Here is a 23520-nt window from a genome sequence, read left to right on the forward strand (position 1 = left end):
TGTGTCAAATAAATGTGTGTACTTACTTATAACATAAGTGATCTTCAGGCTTTATTATTTTTAATATAGGTACCCTTATTAATGTAGTTTATGTATTTATGTACCCATCTCTGTTTCCCTATGACAGTGTAGAAGTAGTACCATAACCTGTCCAGTAGATCGAATGGTATAGACCTATTCAAAGAACTGAAAATCTGGATTCTGTGAACTTGATTTTGTGGTATCTGGATCAGAATGATCCTATGCAAAACTTGCTCAAAAACAGCCACATTTATCTGATTCTGTATTGCAAAAATGAGGATTACAGAATTAAAACACTTGAAAAACTATGCCCTGAAGACTATTATTTATTTAATGTGATTAGTGATTCATTTACATATGTCCCTAATTTTAAGGTAAACCCTGTGAAGTGAACTGAACTCTCTTTTTAATATGGTGAAACTATTCCTTTCTAAATATATTTTCAAAAGAAACATTACACATATAACAGTCAAATCATAGTGTAAAAGCAGGTGAACTCATTTATACTATTTTTTGCTATGTTCTGGTGTTTGTGGTGGAAAACTGAGCTTACAAGAAGAGGAGAGAATTGGACCACAGCCCTCTGAGTTTGGCAACTGTCACTCAATCCACTCCATCCTCATGTCGCGTTCCCCTGCTCAGACGTTGCTTGCATCAACCATCAACCAATGTGCTACGTCATCGACTGTGTCGTCGTGCATCAGATTTCTATAACATATGTGGTTAGCTCATCATAAAATACCTATCCAGGCGTTGTAAGTTCTTTCATTCGTCAGCAACGCCTGGACAGAGGAACGCACCCTCTTTGTTCTTCCTCAAAGGACTCTCCACTGATTAAGTGGAGATAAAGGACCATCCAGAGGCCTGTTCAGGACATTGAAATGGTACAAGACATTCAGATATAAATATATTGTGTAGAACAGTGGTTCCCAAACTTTTTATAGTCCAGAAACATTCAACCTCCAGCTGCGTACCCCCTCTAGCACCAGGGTCAGCGCACTCTCAAATGTTGTTTTTTGCCATCATTGTAAGCCTGCCACACGCACACTATTCGATACATTTATTAAACATAAGAATGAGTGTGAGTTTTTGTCACAATCCGGCTTGTGGGAAGTGACAAAGAGCTCTTATAGGACCAGGGCACAAATAATAATGTAATAATAAACAATAATTTTGCTCTTTATTTAACCATCTTACATATAAAAGCTTATTTGTTGGTTGAAAATTGTGAATAACTCACCACAGGTTAATGAGAAGGGTGTGCTTGAAAGGATGCACATAACTCTGCAATGTTGGGTTGTATTGGAGAGAGTCTCAGTCTTAGATCATTTTCCACACAGTCTGTGCCTGTATTTAGTTTTCATGCTAGTGAGGGCCGAGAATCCACTCTCACATAGGTACGTGGTTGCAAAGGGCATCAGTGTCTTAACAGCGCGATTTGCCAAGGCAGGATACTCTGAGCGCAGCCAAATCCAGAAATCTGTCAGTGGCTTCTGATTAAATACAAATTTTACAGAACCGCTTGTTGAAATTTCGATGAGGATCTCTTGTTCAGATATCGGTAAGTGGACTGGAGGTAGGGCATGAAAGGGATAAGGAATCCAGTTGTTTGTGTCATCCGTTTAGGGAAGGTACCTGCGTAATTGCGCCAACTCACTCAGGTGCTTCGCTATATCACATTTGACATTCATTGTCCGTAAGCTTGAGTTCATTTGCACACAAAAAATCATGCAATGATGGAAAGACCTGTGTGTTGTCCTTGTTAATGCAGATAGAGAAGAGCACCAACTTCTTAATCATAGCCTCAATTTTGTCCTGCACATTGAATATAGTTGCGGAGAGTCCCTGTAATCCTAGATTCAGATCATTCAGGCGAGAAAAAACATCACCCAGATAGGCCAGTCGTGTGAGACACTCGTCATCATGCAATCGGTCAGACAAGTGAAAATTATGGTCAGTAAAGAAAACTTTAAGCTTGTCTCTCAATGTAAAAAAAAAAGTGTAAATACTTTGCCCCTTGATAACAAGCGCACTTCTGTACGTTGTAAAAGCGTTACATGGTCGCTGCCCATATCATTGCATAGTGCAGAAAATACACGAGAGTTCAGGGGCCTTGCTTTAACAAAGTTAACCATTTTTCCAAAACATCTTTCAAGCTGTCAGGCATTCCCTTGGATGCTGCAGTGTACCCAAGTGGCGTCGGGAGCAACTGTTTGCACGCACGTTACCACTCCACTATGTCTCCCTGTCATGGCTTTTGTGCCATCAATACAAATACCAACACATCTTGACCACCAAAGTCCATTTGATGTCACAAAGCTGTCCAGTACTTTAAAAATATCCTCTCTTGTTCTCCTGGTTTCCAGTGGGTTGCAGAAGAGGATGTCTTCCTTAATTGACCCCCCATAAACGTAACGGACATATACCAGGAGCTGTGCTAGGCCCACCATGTCTGTTGACTCATCCAGCTGTAACGCAAATTTATCGTTTTTTTGGCCTTTCCCCCAGCATCGTACCAGCCATATCCGCGGCAGCAGGAATAATTAAATCCTCCACAATAGTATGGGGCTTGCCTGTCCTAGCCACTCGGTAGCTCACCATATAAGACGCTTCTAGCCCCTTCCTATTAATGGTATCTGTTGTTTTTATACTTTTATTTTTTTAACCATTTATCCATTTCAAGCAAACGGAATGAGCAGCAGCTACATTTGGCTACATACGGACCGTTAGTGGAATTCCTGCGAGAGAGTAACGGTTAATGTGATTAGAAGTCAATTGTTTTACTAGGCTACCTATATTTGACATTGTGTTGTTATTTCTCTGAACACTAGATTGTTTAATTGTATTTTTGGCAGTGAAACGAGGCTACTCAGGCAAGAAAAAAACCTCACCCAAATGTATAGCCCCTTTGGAAAATATAAATGGACTGTTTGAAAATGTGAGAAAAAAATTTTTTTAAACGAACAAATAAAACAAATAATAAAAATGTGAATCACATTTATATTTGGTGTACCCCCGACGGCATTGCGCGTTCCCCTGGGGAATACCTGGTGTAGAACATACTATTTTCTGTCCTTGAATCCTGTCAAGTCTATACATTACATTAGAATACCGTGTCAACTCTATACATTACATTTCTACATGTCATCTTACTGAATAGGCCCCACCTTTCCCCCGACCGGGACTCAAACCCGGGTCCAGCGACTGTCAAGCCAACACCTTAACCGTTACGCCAAGTGGTTTGACCCTCTTGATGTACTAGGCTAGGTACAAACGTTTCTTAAAGTGTGCCAGTGTCACCCTTTGGGAGAGCGTGTCCCCACACTTCTCTATATCAAGTCCCTCATGTGTACCAGCCTCTCTGATGCTCTCACGGGTGCCATCCCACTTCTGACACCAATGTAGCGAATTCGAGTGGTAGCTCCTACCGTGCAGGTATAGCCTACATAATGAGATTATTATTGACAAAGATCAAGATTATTTTTATTTGTCAAACATCAGCCAAGCATCGATCATTATGTCACCAGAATAAGACTCTCGATATTTATTGGAAAGGAGCATCAAGCTCATCACCTTGCACTTTAACCACCCTGTAAAGTTCATCATAACTTATTTCATCTGTAACATCATAAACTGCATGCTTTCCTGAGCCGTCAGGGGAGCTTTGTAGCCAAGTGGTTAAGAATAACTGAAAGGGTGCTGGTTTGAACCCCGAGCCGACTAGGTGAACAATTTGGCTGTGCCCTTGAGCAAGACACTTAACCCTTATTTCTCCTGGATAAGAGCGTCTGCTAAATGACGTAAATGTAAACATGTCGTAGGGGGAAGACCACACGTCATCACGTGACCCCAAGTTTACTTCAATATGATGGTTATTATATCAATATTTGCACATTAAAAGCATTACCACTGACATTTCTCACATAATTCATTTTACTGACACAAAAATATCCCACCTCATCTAGCGTATTTTGTTTCCTCACATTTGGGAAGGTTACTGACAAAATTGCTGTTTCCATCAGGCCTGTCCTGACATTTATTATTCGACATGTACTTTACTCACATAAAAATGTTGGATGAAAACCTAGTTAGTGTAAATAGCTCGGTTTGCATCCAACTGGGACAGAATATTTGTATGAAAATCTAAAATCCCCATGAAAACATATGCACATTTTCCCATCAGAGATGTTTCCATCAAATTGACTTGTTGCAGATAAAAGGCTGTACATGATGACCCAGTGCACATAAAAACACATTTTGAAATAATTGCGCATAAAAGCATTTCCACCTACATTTCTTGCATAATTAATTTTACAGACACAAAAAGATCACATATTGTCTAACATATTTAGTTTTGTTAACATTTGTAAAGTTTTAAAAGGTTGGATGGAAACCTGGTTAATTAGACAATATTTGCATGTGCCACACCTTTTAGTCTCATTAAATGCTTTCAATATTTGTACATGTACAATTTATAGTTGGTTTGAAGTTAAGTGATTGAAATTTGGAGCTATTGGAATTTTAACATATTGTCTCATGTACATTATGTAATATACAGACAATCCCTAACTAGCCCCAAAGGGATATTCAAAGTCAACCCAAATTTACCATGGCATTACAACTGGGTCGGGTGCAGCTGCACTCCGAATGGATGATTAATTGTGTGCTGGGAGGATTGAAACAAACCAAACCTTAATTTATGTTGTGCTGCCATTTTGGACGAGACTAACTAAGACCAAAACTATCTTATTTACACTTTGTAGTCAATTTTGACAGTAGAATAAATGTTTAGGACTCATATCGATGCCACATAGGTGGTTTTCTAAATGAAAAGTCATTTTTTATGGTAAGTTGCTCTTTAAGATTCGCAGAGCTATGACTCCACTGCCTCAGGCCATGAACCTTGCTATCCGGGATCCTTTGGACATCCCCACCCCATTGAAGTTTAAATGTAAAATGGGTAGGGGGTAAAGGTTAGGGACGTCCCAACTATTCCCTATAGCACTTACCATCTTAGCCATCCCCCCACCAAACACACAATTCATTTATTGAAGACAGCTTGTGTCAATTAAAGAACATAGGATTTTCTACCTGCAGCAACACTAGTGGATAATGCTAGAAATACTGGTAAAAGCAAAGTGCCTAAAAAGCATGTCCCCTACTAAGGCACTACTCTTTTCTGTTTCCATGTCTACAGTACCATACATTATGGCCTTGAAGATATTTCATAGGTCTGGGTTAAACAGAAACTATTGTTCTCATGTTAGGGACTTTCCATTGGTGACTTGACATTCAGGAAATAAAGAACATTCTTGTTCCGTTTGTCTGACAGCTTGTAGTTGGTAGTTGGCTGACTTCGCAACATCTTCAACAAAATACTTTATATTCCCATTCTGTTTACAGTCATTTATGAATATGAAAACATGTGTACACTTCATTTATCATAGAGACAGACTCGTGGTGTCAGAGATGTCAGCGAAAACATCATGACAGTAGACACCATAGACAGAAATAAAATCTCACAATTTTCTTGAACTAAGCCTAGTCTTCAGCATAATTAAATGTTGGAACCTGTTCCTGATCTACTCACTGCCACTACACCAACTAGCAGATGTGTGTGTTAGCCAGGGTTCTTGGGTACTTGTTACCAGGATGGGTTATAGAGTTCATATGGAGATTCTTGTAAAATGGCAGTGTTTGAAGTAAAACTGAATGTATCAACATTAGACAAACAAAGACAATGTCAGAAAAATATTGACAGACCAGTAATGTAATTAAATTACATAAAGAAAATTGACAAATCTTCAGAAGAAACTACAGACATGTTTATCCTTTTGTGAATTATACCCCATTTTACTTTGTTGCCACAGTTTGCACAGCAGTTGACAAAAAAGGGGAAATTATTTCAATGATGTGGCTATTAAGGCAGAAGGAATCCTCAAATGAATTCCAACATCTTATAAAAACAAGGACGGCAATTCCTATTCATATTACAGTAGATGTTTATCCTATATTTATCATACGTCTACAATGGCATGGCATAGCCAGGATGTGCTCTGCATTATCGTCATTGCAACAACTTCAACTACAAGTGATCGGGATGTCTATTTTGTTCAAGTAGTTAAAATCATGCATTCTAGAAAGCTCTCATGTAGTTCTAGACTAAAGAATTCATCAGAATGTGTTTCCTATAATCCCAGGAAACAGGATTCAACACTTAAGGAGTCATGTTAGACCATTAGTAAATTAACATCTGAAGCGTCTTGCACTGTACATGCTAGAATTTAACCCACTCCAACAGTGGTAAAGGTGCCTAAATCAACAATAATCATTCAAATTTATGACACCCCACACGTGTATGTACAGACCATAAAATATAGACAACTCCAGAAAGGCAAAATTAAAGATTATTAAATTCAAAAATATAAAAAGGTCTAAAATGGTATAATTGAGCAAAGCATTAACTTGGTCCAAAGTATCTTCATTCACTCCTTGCCTGCGATGCCATCAAGAGCGCCCAGGTCCCAAACAAAACATCAGGACATTGTCCCCCTAAACACACACACACACACACTTTTGTTAGACTATTAATTGCACACACATAAATAGACATGATTGAACAGGGTTGAGATGCTGTTCTTGTCCTTTAATCCTATGCCAGAGAGACAGTCTCTCAAACTCTGGGTGGATGCTGAATGTCCAACAACTTTATCTGAAGGTAGCCTGGAGTAGCTCAAACTGTTCTCCATGTTGTGAGATTGCATACATACACACACACAAGATTCATGCGCAATCGTCCATGCTGTGCTTTGGGTCCAGACAGCTTGCGAACTCTGAAACTGGGCAGGTGCTACGTATCACTGTAGCTGAACACGGAATGCACAGATGAGAAGCTTCACCTGGGGAGAGAAAGAGTCCAATCAATCAAATGTAATTGATCAACAACTTGTCAAAGTATTTTACAGTAACTAGGCCTAGAGCCCCTCTCACCATGGCCATAGGTTACTCTGCTGGTGGGTGGGTGGGTGTGTGTGTGTACCTTGGCTGTAGGTGACTCTGCCAGGCGAATGAAGAGTTTGTTGATGCCTGGCACTGGGCTGAATGAGTAGATGAAGTGACTATCCTGTGGGGTGTAATTGAAAGAGGAAAAGATGAGTGACCTGACTCAGTCACCTTCCAGGTAGAACAGAACACCAGCCCTTTACTCCAAATCTCTAGACCTGGAGTATTCCTGATCTAGAGTGACACTCACCAGGAAAATAGGCAGCTGGAACTTGTCGTTGAGTACCACTGCGTGGACGCTGCAGGGCCCACACAGCCTGGCTGTGATCTCACCTAGGAAGTTAGCATGGAAGATGAAGAGCAGGATGCCTGAGCCTGGATGGAGAAAGAGAGGGAGGAGAGACACAGATTTAGTTGGGATGAAATGCTTTCCCTAAACACTACCCAGACAGAGTGTGTGGAGGGGATTTGCACTGTTTGTGCGTGTATCCTACCCTCTCCAGGTGTGTGCGGCGATAGTTTGTAGGCAAACTCCAGGGAGAAGTCTGGTCCCTCACACAGTCTGTGACACGCCAAAGGGAACACTGGCTCCAGCAGGGCCAGCCGAGTCTCAAAGTACGCCCGGATAGTGTCCTCTGCCACATTTGACAACCTGAGTGTGTGTGTGTTTGAGGGAGAGAATGTGTGAGAGAAAGAAAAAAATATTTTTATTTTGTTTGTAACCGGCGTCACTGTGCTGCTAATAGTATGTGAGGATACAGTATAGGATCTTAACTCCGTTACATACAGGTAACTGACAAAATTATAGAAACACTTGAGTAAATGAGGGACACAAAGTATATTGAAAGCAGGTGCTTCCACACACACACCACACACACACACACACACACACACACACACACACACACGGTTCCTGAGTTAATTAAGCAATTAACATCCCATAATGCTTAGGGTCATGTGTAAAAATGCTGTGCAGGTCATTATTTTGGCTACCATGGCGATGCCCCCATAGGATAGCAATGCCTCCATCCACAAGGTTTGAGTGGAAACAATGTAAATGATGTAAACCATATGCCATGGCCATCTCAGTCACCACATCTCAACCCAATTGAACACTTATAGGAGATTCTGGAGCGGCAACTGAGACAGCGTTTTCCACCATTAATGACTAGGATTATGCCTTTAGCTTCTGGACAACGAAAGACAGTTGATATGAAAACCAATAGAACAGGAGGGCGGCAGGTAGCCTAGTGGTTAGAGCGTTGGACTAGTAACCGAAAGTTTGCAAGATCGAATCCCCAAGCCGACAAGGTAAAGAAAAAAAAGAAGTTGTTTCTGCCCCTGAACAAGGCCGCTCCTAGGCCGTCATTGAAAGTAAGAATTTGTTCTTAACCGACTTGCCTAGTTAAATAAAAGGTCAAATAAATAAAAGGAGAGAAATGGCATAGCGGCAGGTCCAATAGGGAAGAAAATGGAAATACATTTGTCAATACAAATCATTGAAAATACTTCACCAGAATGCATGACTTAGCCACAGAACAATGGAGGATCATTAGCTTTGGATTGTTTCAAATCACAAGCTCATAGGGAAGCCCGCAATTTGGGCAGCGTGCGTGGCAATAGGATTAGCTGATTGAGTTTCGGCTGTCATTGAACAAATATGTTTGAAGATAATGCGTCTTGAATATAATTAAACATTTTGAGAGGAAGGGGTGTGTGGTGAAGACATGGGTGAGTCTCTCCAGAATGGCTCAACTGTCTCCTGCCAATTCTTGCGCATTCACTGGTTTAATTTTGTGAATTGTTTGCCCTTTAATTAAAATTTAAAATAAATTCCCCATTACATATGTCACCAGTAGTAAATGTACCGTCATTTGGTTACATTAATTTATCATTCTCATTCTCAGAGTGGAAACGTTGTTTGCAGAGTTCAAAACCTGCTACACTTGTGGGACAAGTTTTGGTTCATTTCATAACCATTATTTACGAGATTTGTTGATGTTTTCATTGTCTTTTGTTTCGAGTACTTCATGTGAGCAATGAGCACTTCATGTGAGCATTGAGCATGTGTCTGGTTGCTCTGTCCTGATAATGTTGAGGGAGCGCGTGCGCCTGAGCACGCTTAGAAGTACTTGGCCTGCTGCGCTGAAATGTAGGAAAGTGTTTAACATCATTGTGAATGACATTTTAAAACTATAGTACCTCACAGCAAGCTACTTGAAAAATCTTTACAACAATCTTCCCCTCGATAATCACTATTCCTCAGTGTGCAAGAGCAATGGAAGTTATAGTCCTACTGCTGCATTTGCCTATAGGCTATGAGTTCCATGCGCTAATTTCTTTAGCCGCCAATGGATCACGGTGTATCAATGTATCCATATGGCAGAGGCTGGTGATCTCACATTATTTTACTTTTAAATTTAAGATTTTTATTATATGAATTCAGATTGTTATGATTAACCATGTGACAATGATTTTGAGAAACAAAAATGTTATTATTGAAATTAAACTGTTTCACGAAAATCACAACTGACACGCAGAACGGTATAAATGGTAGGATAAATTGTAACCTTCCCGAAACTTGAAACTCGCGTGCTGCCTATGAAGTCTTTATAAAAGAATTGCCTCCACATTTCCATGGTCGGATTTTGCCTATAGGCTACTGACTGAAGCAAGGTAAGACATGCCTCATAATATGAAATAAAACATTCAGGTTTCAAACAATGGAAAATGTTTTTCAAAATGCATTCAGCCTCCAGCTCACATGGTAAAGTGGTGGGTGACAAGCCTGTTGCCTGTACTTGAATTGTGAATGGGAAGGACGTGATCAAAAACCAGTTGAGAACTAAAAATAGTAGCTCCTTTTAATCGTGCAACAAAACTGTTTTTAACACGCAATTGCATTTACAATTGTTGCGCTATGAATGGGCCTATAAAAGCACGTTTTACTCCAGCAGCAACCAGCTGAGGAGCTGCAGGAGAAATCCCAGTAAAAAAAAAGGTTCTGTATGCTGTGTGCCTGTGATATTTATTCAATACAACTAAGGTACTTGACGACTAATGAAAATACACAGGCCAATTTAATTCCACTAAATTATGCAAACTAACCTATAGACCAATAAGCATGATGGTTAAATATACTTACATCAACTGGTATTTCTATCAATAAATAAAAAGCATTATTTTGCAATGGGATTTTTTTTCTCACTGTCATTTTGGCCAGCAACAGTTTTATTTATTGGCTTTTCGTTTTTTATTGGGGGGTGGCAAAAGCCATCAATTGCCGGCTAACCCCGTTTTAGACAGTTGTAGAATCTATGCAAAGGTGCATTGAAGCTGTTCTAGCTTGTGGTGGACCAAAGCCCTATTAAGGCACAATGTTGGCCTTTCCTTCATTTTGTCAGTTAGCTGTACATACCTTTACTTATACAAACCAATTCATATATGTTTACAAAGAGCGAGTGAGAGTGTGTGTGACATGGCAGCAACACTCACATGTTGATGTGGTCCTCGATGAGCTCATACACCAGCAGGTTGTTGCTGACCTTGGCGAAGTGCATGGCCGTATTCTTGTGTTTGGACAGGATGTTGCAGTCGGCTCCGTACTCCAGTAGGAGGCGCACCACATCAGCATTACCCCTCTTGCATGCCTACAGAACAAAGGCTACTGGTAATGAACTATAGCAATAAGTCTAACACATACGACTTTAGCAGAGATGAGGCTATTCACAAAAAGGGGTCATTGACAAGGTTCATCTCTGTGCTTTAGGGGTGATGTTGCGTTTTAATTAAAACACAGCATTTATCTTCACCTCCCCCATTTTCCCCTTATTTTTTCTCCTCCCCCGTACCTTCATCAGGGCCGTCTCTCCTCCCAGTGTCTGAGCGTTGACGTAGGACCCTGCCTCCAGGAGGATAGCAACTGTGGTCAGGAAGTTCTGAAATGATAAATGAAAGGATAGAGGGTTAAGTTAGTAAGTAAACATTGCAGAACAGACATTTAACATACAAACAAGGGGAATGTATACATGTGTACTTGTAATAAGGTGGTTTAAACCAGTCTGTCCTGTGTTACCTTCTCTGCAGCGTGCATTAGGGCAGTGGTGCCATTTTTCTGCCGTCCGTTCCCCTTCACCCCCTTCTTTATCAGCAGCCTCAGGATGTCATCATGTCCCCCTGCTGCTGCCAACATACTCAGGGACATACCGCTGGAGTCCTGTGGGAGGCAACAGACACACAAACACACACCGACTCCTTCATTACTGAGGACCAAAGCTTTCCAAAGCCTCTGGTAGCAAATACTATGGGGAGGGGGGCAGCAATCCAAAAGTATCTGTGTAATTGTTTAAAGAATTAAGGGAGTTCACTTTATTGAAAGTTAAAAGAGAATTTAGCTTTTTTTTTTTTTTTTTATACAACCAAATCTCAATCTTTGACGTAAATGGCACGTTATAGAAGGGTCCAGACTTTAAAAGTATTATTTTTTACGAGGATGAGGAAGTGAATTGTTGGTTGGAGTAGGTCTCTCGAAAACAAGTAAAAAATAAATAAAATGAAAAAATTGCAAAAGTGTCAATTTCCATTTAACATCCCATTTACATTAAAAAAACATGAGATTTGGTAATAAAAAAAAGCTAACTTCTACTTTAAGCATATCAACTTACCTAGGGTGTTGTCTTTTCATCCAAAAGGGTTTTAAGTTCATAAAAACATCATCAAATCATAAAGCAGTTTTCCATAATTGTTAATGGTAAAGTTCTAAATCCCTTTTGGAAGACTAATGGACAAGTAGGCTCTACGAATATTCTGAGAACCAAAAGAACATGTCTTGCAGCTTAATAAGTTTACGTCAAGTAACAATTTATTAACCAAGCAAATATAGTATCTAGAGTACACACAATGAGCACCAGGGGGTAACGAAAGGCAGCTTGATAACAAATACATGTTGCTGAAAAAAAACAATTTAAACAGTAAATAGTGGGGTGTGGTTGAAACACCTGATAATTTTTCTCAGTTAACACCTAACAGAGCTGTTACAGTTATAACATGAACTGATAACTAAACTAAGCAATTTATTTACATGATTCTTCCATGAACCTTGGTCCAATTAGAAGTACTTTCAATAGTAATGAAATATAATATTAGTAGTCAAGTGGATTAAATAAGAGAAGCAACAGCTATCAAACCCTATACAACTTAGTCTGTTTAAATTAGTGTTGAGGAACTTATAACTGCTGTGAAATCAATATGGTTAAGACAGTAGTGAGTAATAGCAACATTAATATAAAACGTTGAAAGGTTTATCATTTGACAAGAAGTAATAAAACAAGTAGATGGACAGCTAAAGCCTAATAAACCACATCAAATTTAGTACAAGAGGAATAGGTTGTGTGATTCTCTGAAACAAATTCCACATGCAGAACGAATGAACCGTTTCCAATCCACAAAGTACATTTCAGTTACCTATCAATTGTAACTGAGTGGATTGGAGAACCGAAAACTGCCTCAAATTGGATGAAAAGTCAACTAACTTTAGTGAACATTACAGTAAAGTTACTAGTGACTGTAAACAAGGCTTCGGTTTAGGAACCATGTTAGAGTCTCCACACATAAAGGGATGGCCATTGAAAAGTCTACCCGTCCTTGCCAAACCAATTAGCCATCACTCACGCTGCATCCGGATTCTCCACACTTCTTTCAAAGACTTTATTTGCACACTTCCAGTCACTTTGGGAGAAGGGTGGACAATCTGAATGCAGTCATAACTGGGCCCTTTGCTAGGATCTGTCACTGACCTTGCCTGGTGCACAGATTTTTCCCTTTCAGAACCTTTCAAATGGTCCTCAAGCGCAAACTCTGACCATCTGGCAAGCCTCATCAACAGTGCCCTTTGACCAAAGCAACTTGCCAGGACTGAGATGGCTCACTGGGTCATGCAACTGGGGGAATCTGGCTTAGTAAAGAAAATAAATGACATCTAGATGCAAATATACACAAAAACAAGGTAGATTGTAATTACTGATAAAACTCAAATCGTTGGAAAAAATATAAACTAACAAAAATATAAACATGAAGTTGTTGGTCCCATGTTTCATGAGTTGAAATAAAAGAACCCTGAAATTTTCAATACGCACAAAAAGCTTATTTCTCTCCAATATTGTGCAGAAATGTGTTTAAATCCCTGTTAGTGAGCATTTCTCCTTTGCCAAGATAATCCATGCAGCTGACAGGTGTGGCACATCAAGAATCTGATTAAATAGCATGATCATTACACAGGTGCACCTTGTGCTGGGGACAATAAAAGGCCACTAAAATGTAGAGTTTTGTTTCACAACACAATGTGACAGATTAAGTTGAGGGAGCGTGCAATTGGTATGTTGACTGCAGGAATGTCCACCAGAGGTGTAGACAGATAAAAAAAATATTTCTCTACCATAGGCCAAATCCATTGTCATTTTAGAGAATTTGACAGTACATCAAACCGGCCTCACAACCGCAAACCACGTGTATGGCGTCGTGTGCGAGAGCGTAGGCCGTCATTGTAAATAAGAATTTGTTCTTAACTGACTTTTGCCTAGTTAAATAAAATAGAAAAGCGCAATAACCGATGTTCAGTTTGTGCACCGCTCTGTATCGCAAAGCCATATCAAATCGCTTGTTTGTAAAATAGTTGTTCCAGAGCTCAATACTGAGAAATAAAAATGATACCTACAGACAGGGACTACGGTAGTTGCTTCCAATGCTGTGTTTTTAATCGCAATTGCATTTTGAAATGTTATAAAATGAGAAACAATCTTTTTCTCCCAGAGGAGAGCCGTTTGCTCATCACATCAGCAGTCCCCAGCGAAATAGGCAGAGGGACAGACGTTTACGTTACAGGAATCATGAGGATATTGCTCTTTACGGTTTGACCAAATCATGGTTTTAGCTGCCCCAAAAAATAGGAAGGTTTGAGTGAGGTGACAATATAGAATGTGCAGCTCGCACTGATGCGATTTTTCTTTTTCTTGCACAGCCATGTCAAATGGTTGCAAAATGCGACTAAATGGTCAGTCTGGAGCCATGAAACCCATTCATACCGCACATCTACTAAAAATAACCTGCTAAGTTCCCAGGTATGCTGGTCAGTTGCTTTAACTCAAAACCTAACCTACACATATACATTAGCTACACATACAACGGTACAGGCAAGAATACACAATATTTTATACATCTGGATCCAGATCCATTTGGTGAAAGTAACGGATAACAGTAATGTGATCAAAAAAGTATGGTCATCAGTTTAACTGTCTAGGTTTGCACTACTTTTTCCCTCTATGAAGAAAACAAAACATTCACTGTACTTGGTACATGTTATCTATGCATGTGGAGCATATATTTCAGTCAGTTATCTTGGGTATTTTTATGCAACATGGGTCTTACGGAAACATGGGGTGTGTTTCGAGTCCAAATGTGCGTCCATGAGCCTTGTTGCTGTTGCTGACCCAGAAGATTCAGTTTGACAGGCTTTATATAAAGGACCATTGGAATTGTTAAATAAACTAAAAAGGTATGAGTCCATCTTTACTTGCCTCCTCTCGCCATGGTTGCAAATGTGTGACCTTTACCAAAGGACTTTGAGTTTTGGCGCCACATAATACACTGTGCCAAGGACATTTTACAATTCAAAAGAAGTTCTGAAAATTCCCTTATCGACTAAACAAGTTTTCATGCATAATGTTACTATGTAGTTGCTACAGATACTTCAATGAATAAAGTAGGTAGTGGTATGGTTAAAATTCTACTTAATTCTTGCTTTATGTCATAAAGTGAGATCAGAGTGAGCCAGGATGGTCAGATTAAATCAAAAGCAATCCTTTTCTCCTTTCTCCATCCTTGCTTACCTTGAACCCTGGGGAGGTTCTAGTTCAAGGTAATCACAAGGACAGATAAACAGGAGGCTCTTCTGGAAGTACCAACGGCACCCCTGATTTCTGATGCACCCCTGGATTCTGTTGCACCCCTGGATTCTGAGTATATGGACTTGGTTTTTCATGGTCCATGTTTTGTTTGCCTGAACTATGCCTCCTGCACATAGTCTTTAATGTGTTATGCACATAGTTTTTCACATCTTTCCATGTCCTGCCTTGTAGAGCTGGTTCAGCTGCAATACATGCGTCACATTCCTTTTTACCTGGAATCTTCATCAGTTTAGTGAAGTCTCCTAGCTGCCGCCTGACCGCAGCCTGAGCCTCATTACTCCATATCTTTGGTTTCCTTGGTGTTGCCACAGGACCTGCCTCTAGACCCTCCTCTTGACAGTGTTCAGGTACTGTCATTGTTCCACCAACCCAGTCCTTAGCACTCATAGCCTCTATTGTTTCTTTTTCTTTCTTTGCCAATCCTTTCTTTGTCTGTTTTGTGGGGTCCAATCTTGTAAGGCCATTCTTCCGTTTTATAGATTTTACTGTGTTGTGCACATAGTTTTTGATGTCCCTCCATGTCCTGTCTCTTAGAGCTGGTTCATTGTGCAGGCAAACTTCACAGTCCCGTTTACCTGGAACCTCCATCATTGAGATAAAGTGTCCCATCTGACGGTTCACCGCAACCTTAGCCGCACCACTCCACGGCCTCTGTTTCCACACTGTGCCCAACTTACCCGTCCCCACAGAACCTGTCCCCAAAAGAACTGCACCCGCAGGCACTGCCCCGACAGGAAGTGTCTGTGTTGGAAGAGTCTGGGCAGGAAGTGTCTGTGTTGGAAGTGTCTGCGCATGAAGTGTTGGTGTAATAACTGTACGTGCTGGAAGTGTCTGCGCAGCATATGTTCCAGCAGGATATGACGTCGAAAGTTGTGTCACCGCAGGATATGTCCTCACAGGATTCGTCCCTGAAGAAAATGATCTAGTAGGAGATGAGAGGTCATAAGGACTTGCAGGACATGCATTTGCAAGTTGTGTTTTTTCAGTACATGACCTTGCATCATGCGTCTCTGCTAGGTATGTCCCTGAAGCATATGAACCTACTCGATAGGTCTCTGCAGGATGTGTCACAGTAGGATATGAACTAGCGGGATTTATCCCGGCAGGATATGCCCTCGCAGAATCTGTCCCCGCAGAATATGACCTCGGAGAATGTGATCCTGAAGGATATGACTTCGAAGGATATGTCCCAGCATGATATGACCTTAAAGGCTGTGACCCTACAGTATATGACTTCGCTGAATATGTCCCTGTAGGATATGATGACCCAGTGGGATATGTGCCAGAAGGATATGTCCTTGCAGAATCTGTCCCTGTTGGATATGTCCCTATGAAATGAATACATACAGAAGAAAAGGATTCATGAATGTGCCATTATTATATATTGTTTAGAGGAACAGAGCAAATACTTTAGGGTAATAAGTTGCAAGCTTCTCAAAAATGTAGATCTAGCAAAAATGGAAAATGGCACAAAACAACTTTAATTGGGATTTTTTGACTGAACATTTAACCCTTGAAACAAAATGAACATGTTGTCCAAATACTCTCCAAAGCAACTGATACTCACCATATGTAGGTGAAACAATCCTTTCCTCAGATGGCCCTGGAATTACCACTGGAACCTGATCCATTGCAAGCAGCAATTTGCTGATTTCTGCTAGATGTCCTGCGTTTTCAGAGAGTCTGTAGTACTCTTTGTGGACCTGGGTGTCATGTCCCAATAACTTTGCCACCTGATCCAATTCACTTTCATTCAAGTTTAGTATTTGGCAATGGATAGCAACCTCTTTCCTCACTGTCGCATGGATCAGACTTTCAGGATTCTTTGCATTACACGCACGTGCAAATTTCCTCAGACAGTCAGACCCTCTGACGTAGCTTGCTGCATCTGGGCTCCGTGCGAAGACATAAGGGTTGTCCTTTGACACACCAACTTTGTCTCTGTTTGCAATTAGGATCTCAAGAGATGAGATCATCCTCGCCGTTAGTAGGACCGGCATTGTTCTACCATTTTTGCCTTCAATTTCCACCCTGGTTAGTTTGTCGTCACCAAGCTCCTGCTCCAGCCTTGAGAGGCTATTGAAAATGTCTGCACTAGCTGGAGATTTCTTTCTGTTTGTYTATGTTTCCAACAGCATTTTCGCAACCTCTCCTGTCCTTTTTCTGTTGAAGAGAGCTATTTCGGCAAGAAGAGTTTCATTGAGCTTTTTCCAGACAGCGTTGGTGGGGCTCTCGAGCAATTCTCTCTTTGCTGTGTCCTCTGCAACCTTGAGAAACTTCTGAAGTTTAATCAAATCCTCAGTAAGTGAAGWCACATCAACTTCATCACACTGAGGGACAMCYCTSAGGGACAGACCGGAAAAACAGTTATTCCAATRGTTTTCAAGKAGCTCAATGAACCTTTTGGCTTGWTCCTCTGCCTCACGGTCCTCTGTCATACGACTCTCCCCAAAAGCTATTTCAGTAGCTCTTTTCAAGGAATAGCCAATCTTTAAAGSAAGAGATMGGGTCTTGTACCTGTCYGAGGRAGGYTCAWYACCACTCATTTTCCTGGCAGCATGAACYGCCAATTTGAATTTGGATGGTACACATACTTCATGCAGATATTGGACACCACAYTCCATCTCATTTACAGTAAGTACAAATCTAGCCAATTCCCTCATTTTTGAACTAATGTAAGTAAACTGTGACTTGGCATGGCCATGCTTTGCAGATAGTGCATTGCCATATTTACATATCAGGGGATCATTTTTGATGTGGCATTGAATGTCATCTTGATTCATATTGTGTATTATTTCTTCACATCCTCCAGTAGAATAGACAGGCAATGGAAGAAGTCGAGAGGACGCAGCCTGGACCCGCACTCTTTTTCCTCCCCTCTTTTCCTCTTGTCCTTTTCTGGCTTTACATGAGCCCTCATGCTTCCATAAATCTATTTTGTTGAAAAAAGCTAAGCAGTGTTGGCAGGGCAGGTAGTCACGCACAGAAACACCATTGTAAGAGGGTCTTTTCTTTGTGACAATTTCTCCATCTCCACTTTGAAGAACTTCCAAGTTGTGTAGATAGTTGCCTTTGTTACGGAGTTGGTCAAGCAAGAGAGACCTGATTTTGGAGAGTTTGGGGAAGCTGATAGCATGAGCGACAGCTGCTTCTTCTGCATGCATCCTTTCTAAATGTCTTGCAATTTTGTGGTGTGGTTCATTGCAATACAGGCAGAAGTACTTTTTGTCCCATTTTCTTTTACCGTCATTTGTTGTACTACATGTGCTGACTGTCATTTTTGTGCTAGAACGTAAGTTTGACCGTGTACCTTTCCGTGGCACACATTTTTTGCGGCAAGGTTTTTTAGCTTGTGAGGTTTTTTGAAGGGACTGCTCAGATACATTATTATCGCAGGAGCGTTCTGCTTTAGATGGAAGAGGATCTGACCCACTTGGGACGTTTGAATCCAGTCTTTGTCCTTCTACATCATCACCTGAACTGTTCTCGTTGTCACTTGAACTGATCTCTTCAGCACAATTCTTTATGTCACATAAAGCTCTCTCCATGTCACATAAAGTCTTCACCACATCACATGAAGGATTCTCTTCATTTTCTGAAGGATTCTCTTCATTTTCTGAAGGATTCTCTTGCTTGTGTAAATGATTCCCTTTGTATAGAGTACTCTCACGGTGAGGATTTCCTCTGCGGTGAGGATTATCTGCTGCACATAAAGGCATCTCTTCATTATCACTTAAACTCTTCTTTTCCTCATTTAAATGCTTCTCTTTGCCACTTAAACTCTTCTGTTCAACAGTGCATGCCTGTAAAAGAACAAGTAAACGTAAGATTCATAAGACCTTATGATGCATTTTGTTTAAAATGTATGAAAAGTGGGACGTAAAACTTGGGGGGGAAAAAGCACAAGTAGCTTCAAAGCTGTTGCAAATTAGTATTTAACTTGTGGCAAAGAGAAATTTGGTTAACTATACTATCATACTAGACATCTGGGGTCCTCTGACCCATTTCATACGCAGATAAATCTAAATAGTGAAAACCCCATAGTATTGCTCATTGAAAACACACGTGCGGTACACATTGTGAGTCATTCAAATGATTGCCTAGGAGCACCTCAACAACGCTCTCAAACTTCAATCACAGTCAAGCGAGAATCAATGCAATGGTTACACAGCACCAAACCGTGTAGACTTTGAATTCTTCCATAATAAAAACCACATGTGACTCATTCAAGGAACAGTTCATGGCTTTATTGTATTAAGCAGCGAACTACACCGTTTTCACATTGTAAATATGTCTGACGAGGAATTAATATTGTGATGTTGGATGAGATGCTGCATGGAGACCAGGAAGGCACAGAAAAGAAAAATGCCATGCAACTAGGCCTACATTTGGCCAGTGACTTTGTTTCTAATCCTCCATATATTCTGTATTTTGTTACATGCATGCAAATGGTGGGTGATTTATGTGTGTTTTCACAAATAAGACCGGAATAAGATCCTAAAGCGTTTGGAAGCCTATGAAGATGAAAAACAAACCCAGCTTCAACTTAATTCTGGTACTTGCCCAACAGGTACCAGTTGCAGCAGTAAGTTTGAGAAATATAATTCTTTCCATTCTCTTAAAAGCAGTAGTGTACTACATTTATATGAAAGTGTCCTTAAAAACACTGATTGGACCGTAATAATACTATTGTGTCCTTATAATTGCACATCAAGTAAAGAAGACTATATTTAACAACCCAAACAAAAGCATACTGTAACTGGGCAAGTATTAGTAACCTGTCATTTGTAAATAAATGTTTTGTTAAAATGGTAGATGTTAGTGGTACATTTTAAACGGTAAAGAAAGGCTTTTCCACGGAATACATGCTTATGGCAGTAGTTTGTTAAAATGGTGAAAAGGCTTTGATCTATTAATATTATTTATATTGTACACAAAGACAACGGTATGGCAAAAGCTGAAATGTGTTACCAGTATTATAATGATTGACTCAATGGACCATTTTCCTTTTAGCTTGGGGTTATTCGTTGTTGTCGATAATGATGAGTGAAACGCAGCAGCATTTTTACATGCTCTGCGGTGGTACAAGAATACTTTTCTGAAGGCATTACTGTACCTGAGGCAAAGGTTGTATTTTATAGCTTCTTGTGAACTAACCTTTTGCTCATCATGTCCTTTGTCTGTAAATGAGAAGATCATAACCGCCTTAGATCACTCTAGAAACGCAAAAAACACTCAAAAAACATTCAAATCAATGTAAAGCTCTGATTTATTTATTGCCAGGCATCAAGTTGGAACAACAATTTATGAAGTACGATGGCCTTTCTTTTTTTTACCAACGCAATAAACAATTTAAAACTGCATTTTCCTATTCAAGCTTCAAACAGCTTTACAAAAACATCTGTAGATCCATTAGGCTAAATTAATAACTGAGTAGTTTAAGGGCATAATCTGCTTACCTTTGTTGGCTCACTGGTCCTCAACGGATGCAGTCAGCTGGTATTGCAGTCGGATTCTCTCCTCGCAATCGATGTCCTGGTATTCAACCTCTGCATGCCATTACTGGCTCTCACGTTTTATGCAATGTTTAATTATTAAACTGCATTATAAGTTGATCAGAGTGGATAAGTTGATCAAGTTGTATGTTTGAACCAGACTGGCAAAATGAAACATTTTTCTACACTTATGCACAAATGTAATTAAAAGCAGCAATCTGTAACTTTCATTTCCAGTCATTCCTACGGACCTTCCAATCATTTCTGTAATAAAAGTTACATATTGTGGTTTTAATTGAGAAATGCATTATGGCACTTGGTGCTGATGTACACTACCGGTCAAAAGTTTTAGAACACCTACTCATTCAAGGGTTTTTCTTTATTTAACTATTTTCTACATTATAGAATAATAGCGACGACATCAAAACTATGAAATAACACATATGGAATCATGTAGTAACCAACAAAAAAAAAGTGTTAAACAAATCAAAATATATTTTATATTTGAGATTCTTCAAATAGCCACCCTTTGCCTTAATGACAGCTTTGCACACTCTTGGCACTCTCAACCAGCTTCACCTGGAATGCTTTTCCAACAGTCTTGAAGGAGTTCCCACATATGCTGAGCACTTGTTGGCTGCTTTTCCTTCACCCTGCGGTCCGACTCACCCCCAAACCATCTGAATTGGGTTGAGGTCAGGGGATTGTGGAGGCCAGGTCATCTGATGCAACACTCCATCACTTTCTTTCTTAGTCAAATAGCCCTTACACAGCCTGGAGGTGTATTGGGTCATTGTCCTGTTTAAAAACAAATGATAGTGGGACTAAGGCCAAACCAGATTGGACGGTGTATTACTGCAGAATGCTGGTTAAATGTGCCTTGAATTATAAATAAATCACAGACAGTGTCAACAGCAAAGCACCTCCACACCTCCTCCATGCTTTACGGTGGGAAAAACACATGCTGAGTTTGTCCGTTCACCCACACCACGTCTCACAAAGATGCGGCGGTTGGAACTAAAAAATATCTCCAATTTGTAGTCATCAGACCAAAGGACAGATTTCCACCAGTCTAATGTCCATTTCCCGTGTTTCTTGACCCAAGCAAGTCTCTTCTTATTGGTGTCCTTTAGTAGTGGTTTCTGTGCAGCAATTCAACCATGAAGGCCTGATTCACGCAGTCTCCTCTGAACAGTTGATGTTGAAATGTGTCTGTTACTTGAACTTGAAGCATTTATTTGGGCTGCAATTTCTGAGGCTGGTAACTAATGAACTTATCCTCTGCACCAGAGGTAACTTGGTCTTCCATTCCTGTGGCGGTCCTCATGAGAGCCAGTTTCATCACAGCGCTTGATGGGTTTTGCGACTGCACTTGAAGAAACGTTAAAAGTTCTTGAAATGTTCCGTATTGACTGACCTTCATGTCTTAAAGTAATGAACTGTCATTTATCTTTGCTTATTTGAGCTGTTCTTGCCATAATATGGACTTGGTCTTTTACCAAATAGGGCTATCTTCTGTATACCCCCTTACCTTGTCACAACACAACTGATTGGCTCAAATGCATTAAGAAGGAAAGAAATTCCACAAATTAACTGTTAAGAAGGTACTGGTACTCATGAAGCTGGTTGAGTGTGCAAAGCTGTCATCGAGGCAAAGGGTGACTATTTGAAGAATCTCAAATATAAGATCTATTTTGATTTGTTTAACACTTTTTTGGTTACTACATGATTCCATGTGTTATTTCATAGATTTGATGTCTTAACTATTTTTCTACAATGTAGAAAATAGTAAAAATAAAATAAAAACCCTTGAATGAGTAGGTGTTCTAAAACTTTTGACAGGTAGTGTATATCCAATAGTTAACGTACACTTTAAAAGCGGATCTGTTGTCACCAAAGTTGGTTAATGTATGTATACGTTTGAAAACCCGAGAACCAGGCTAAAGCTTGTGAGAAGAGTGTCCTCATTTGAATGAACTCACAAGTATGACCACACACATAGGCTACTTTAACAAAAGTTAAACATCTTTATTTGACTAGTTGTGAAAAGTTAGTGCTGAATAAATATGTGGAACAGCTGGGGATCCCCAAAGACAGGAGGGAAGCGGGGAGGAGAATGCCGGTGACAGGTACTCTGGGATTGGGCTAAAAATATTATTTAGAACACGGAACGTACCTCCTGGTCTAGATTGTAATCCTCTTTGGAATTGAGTGCAAGTTTCACAGACATGTAATCCCCGCTTTTCACTGCATCCCGCAGCTCACCTGAGGGACACACAGATTCACATCAGTAGTTGTCTACATCTATGTACATAGTGTGTGGAAGCGAGCGGTTCACGTACAGCCGATGTTGAGACATCTGGGAAAACATGAGAGAGAGGGTAGGCAACATATTAAACTATTAAATTACTAGAGGGGTTGTGTCATAAACCCTCAAAGTTCCAGAATGGAGTAAAAATGGCAAATTCAAACCAGTCTAATTGGAATTAATGGCAGTAGAGGCATAATCCAGATTTTACTTATGCAGGAAAATAAAAGAAAGGCATGTGATACAGTGGAAGTCAGAAGTTTACATACACTTAGGTTGGAGTCATTAAAACTCGTTTTTCAACCACTGCACACATTTCTTGTTAACAAACTATAGTTTTGGCAAGTCAGTTAGGACATCTACTTTGTGCATGACAAGTAATTTTTCCAACAATTATTTACAGACAGATTTGTTCACTTATAATTCACTGTATCACAATTCCAGTGGGTCAGAAGTTTACATTCACTAAGTTGACTGTGCCTTTAAACAACTTGGAAAATTCCATAAAGTTATGTCATGGCTTAAGAAGCTTCTGATAGGCTAATTGACATCATTTAAATCAATTGGAGGTGTACCTGTGGATGTATTTCAAGGCCTACCTTCAAACTCAGTGCCTCTTTGCTTGACATCATGGGAAAATCAAAAGAAATCAGCCAAGACCTCAGGAAAAAAGTTGTTGACCTCCACAAGTCTGGTTCATCCTTGGGAGCAATTTCCAAACGGCTGAAGGTAC

General features: G+C 40.1%; 1 protein-coding gene across 4 annotated transcripts in view; it reads right to left on the reverse strand.

The window, feature by feature from the left end:
- Positions 1 to 5412: 5412 nt before the first annotated feature.
- The window catches only part of LOC111959527 (M-phase phosphoprotein 8), a 36758-nt gene continuing 18650 nt past the window's right edge, over positions 5413 to 23520 (reverse strand). For 2 of the 4 annotated variants that reach the window (XM_070437549.1, XM_070437550.1), the window contains 3 exon segments: positions 11863 to 16312; positions 16552 to 18787; positions 22656 to 22744. In XM_070437549.1, the coding sequence (XP_070293650.1) occupies positions 14940 to 16312; positions 16552 to 18787; positions 22656 to 22744 (3698 nt within the window). In that variant the 3' untranslated portion in view covers positions 11863 to 14939. 4 annotated transcript variants of the gene reach the window in all.

This window comes from Salvelinus sp. IW2-2015, linkage group LG36, assembly GCF_002910315.2.
Source record: "Salvelinus sp. IW2-2015 linkage group LG36, ASM291031v2, whole genome shotgun sequence".
Classification (NCBI taxonomy): domain Eukaryota; kingdom Metazoa; phylum Chordata; class Actinopteri; order Salmoniformes; family Salmonidae; genus Salvelinus; species Salvelinus sp. IW2-2015.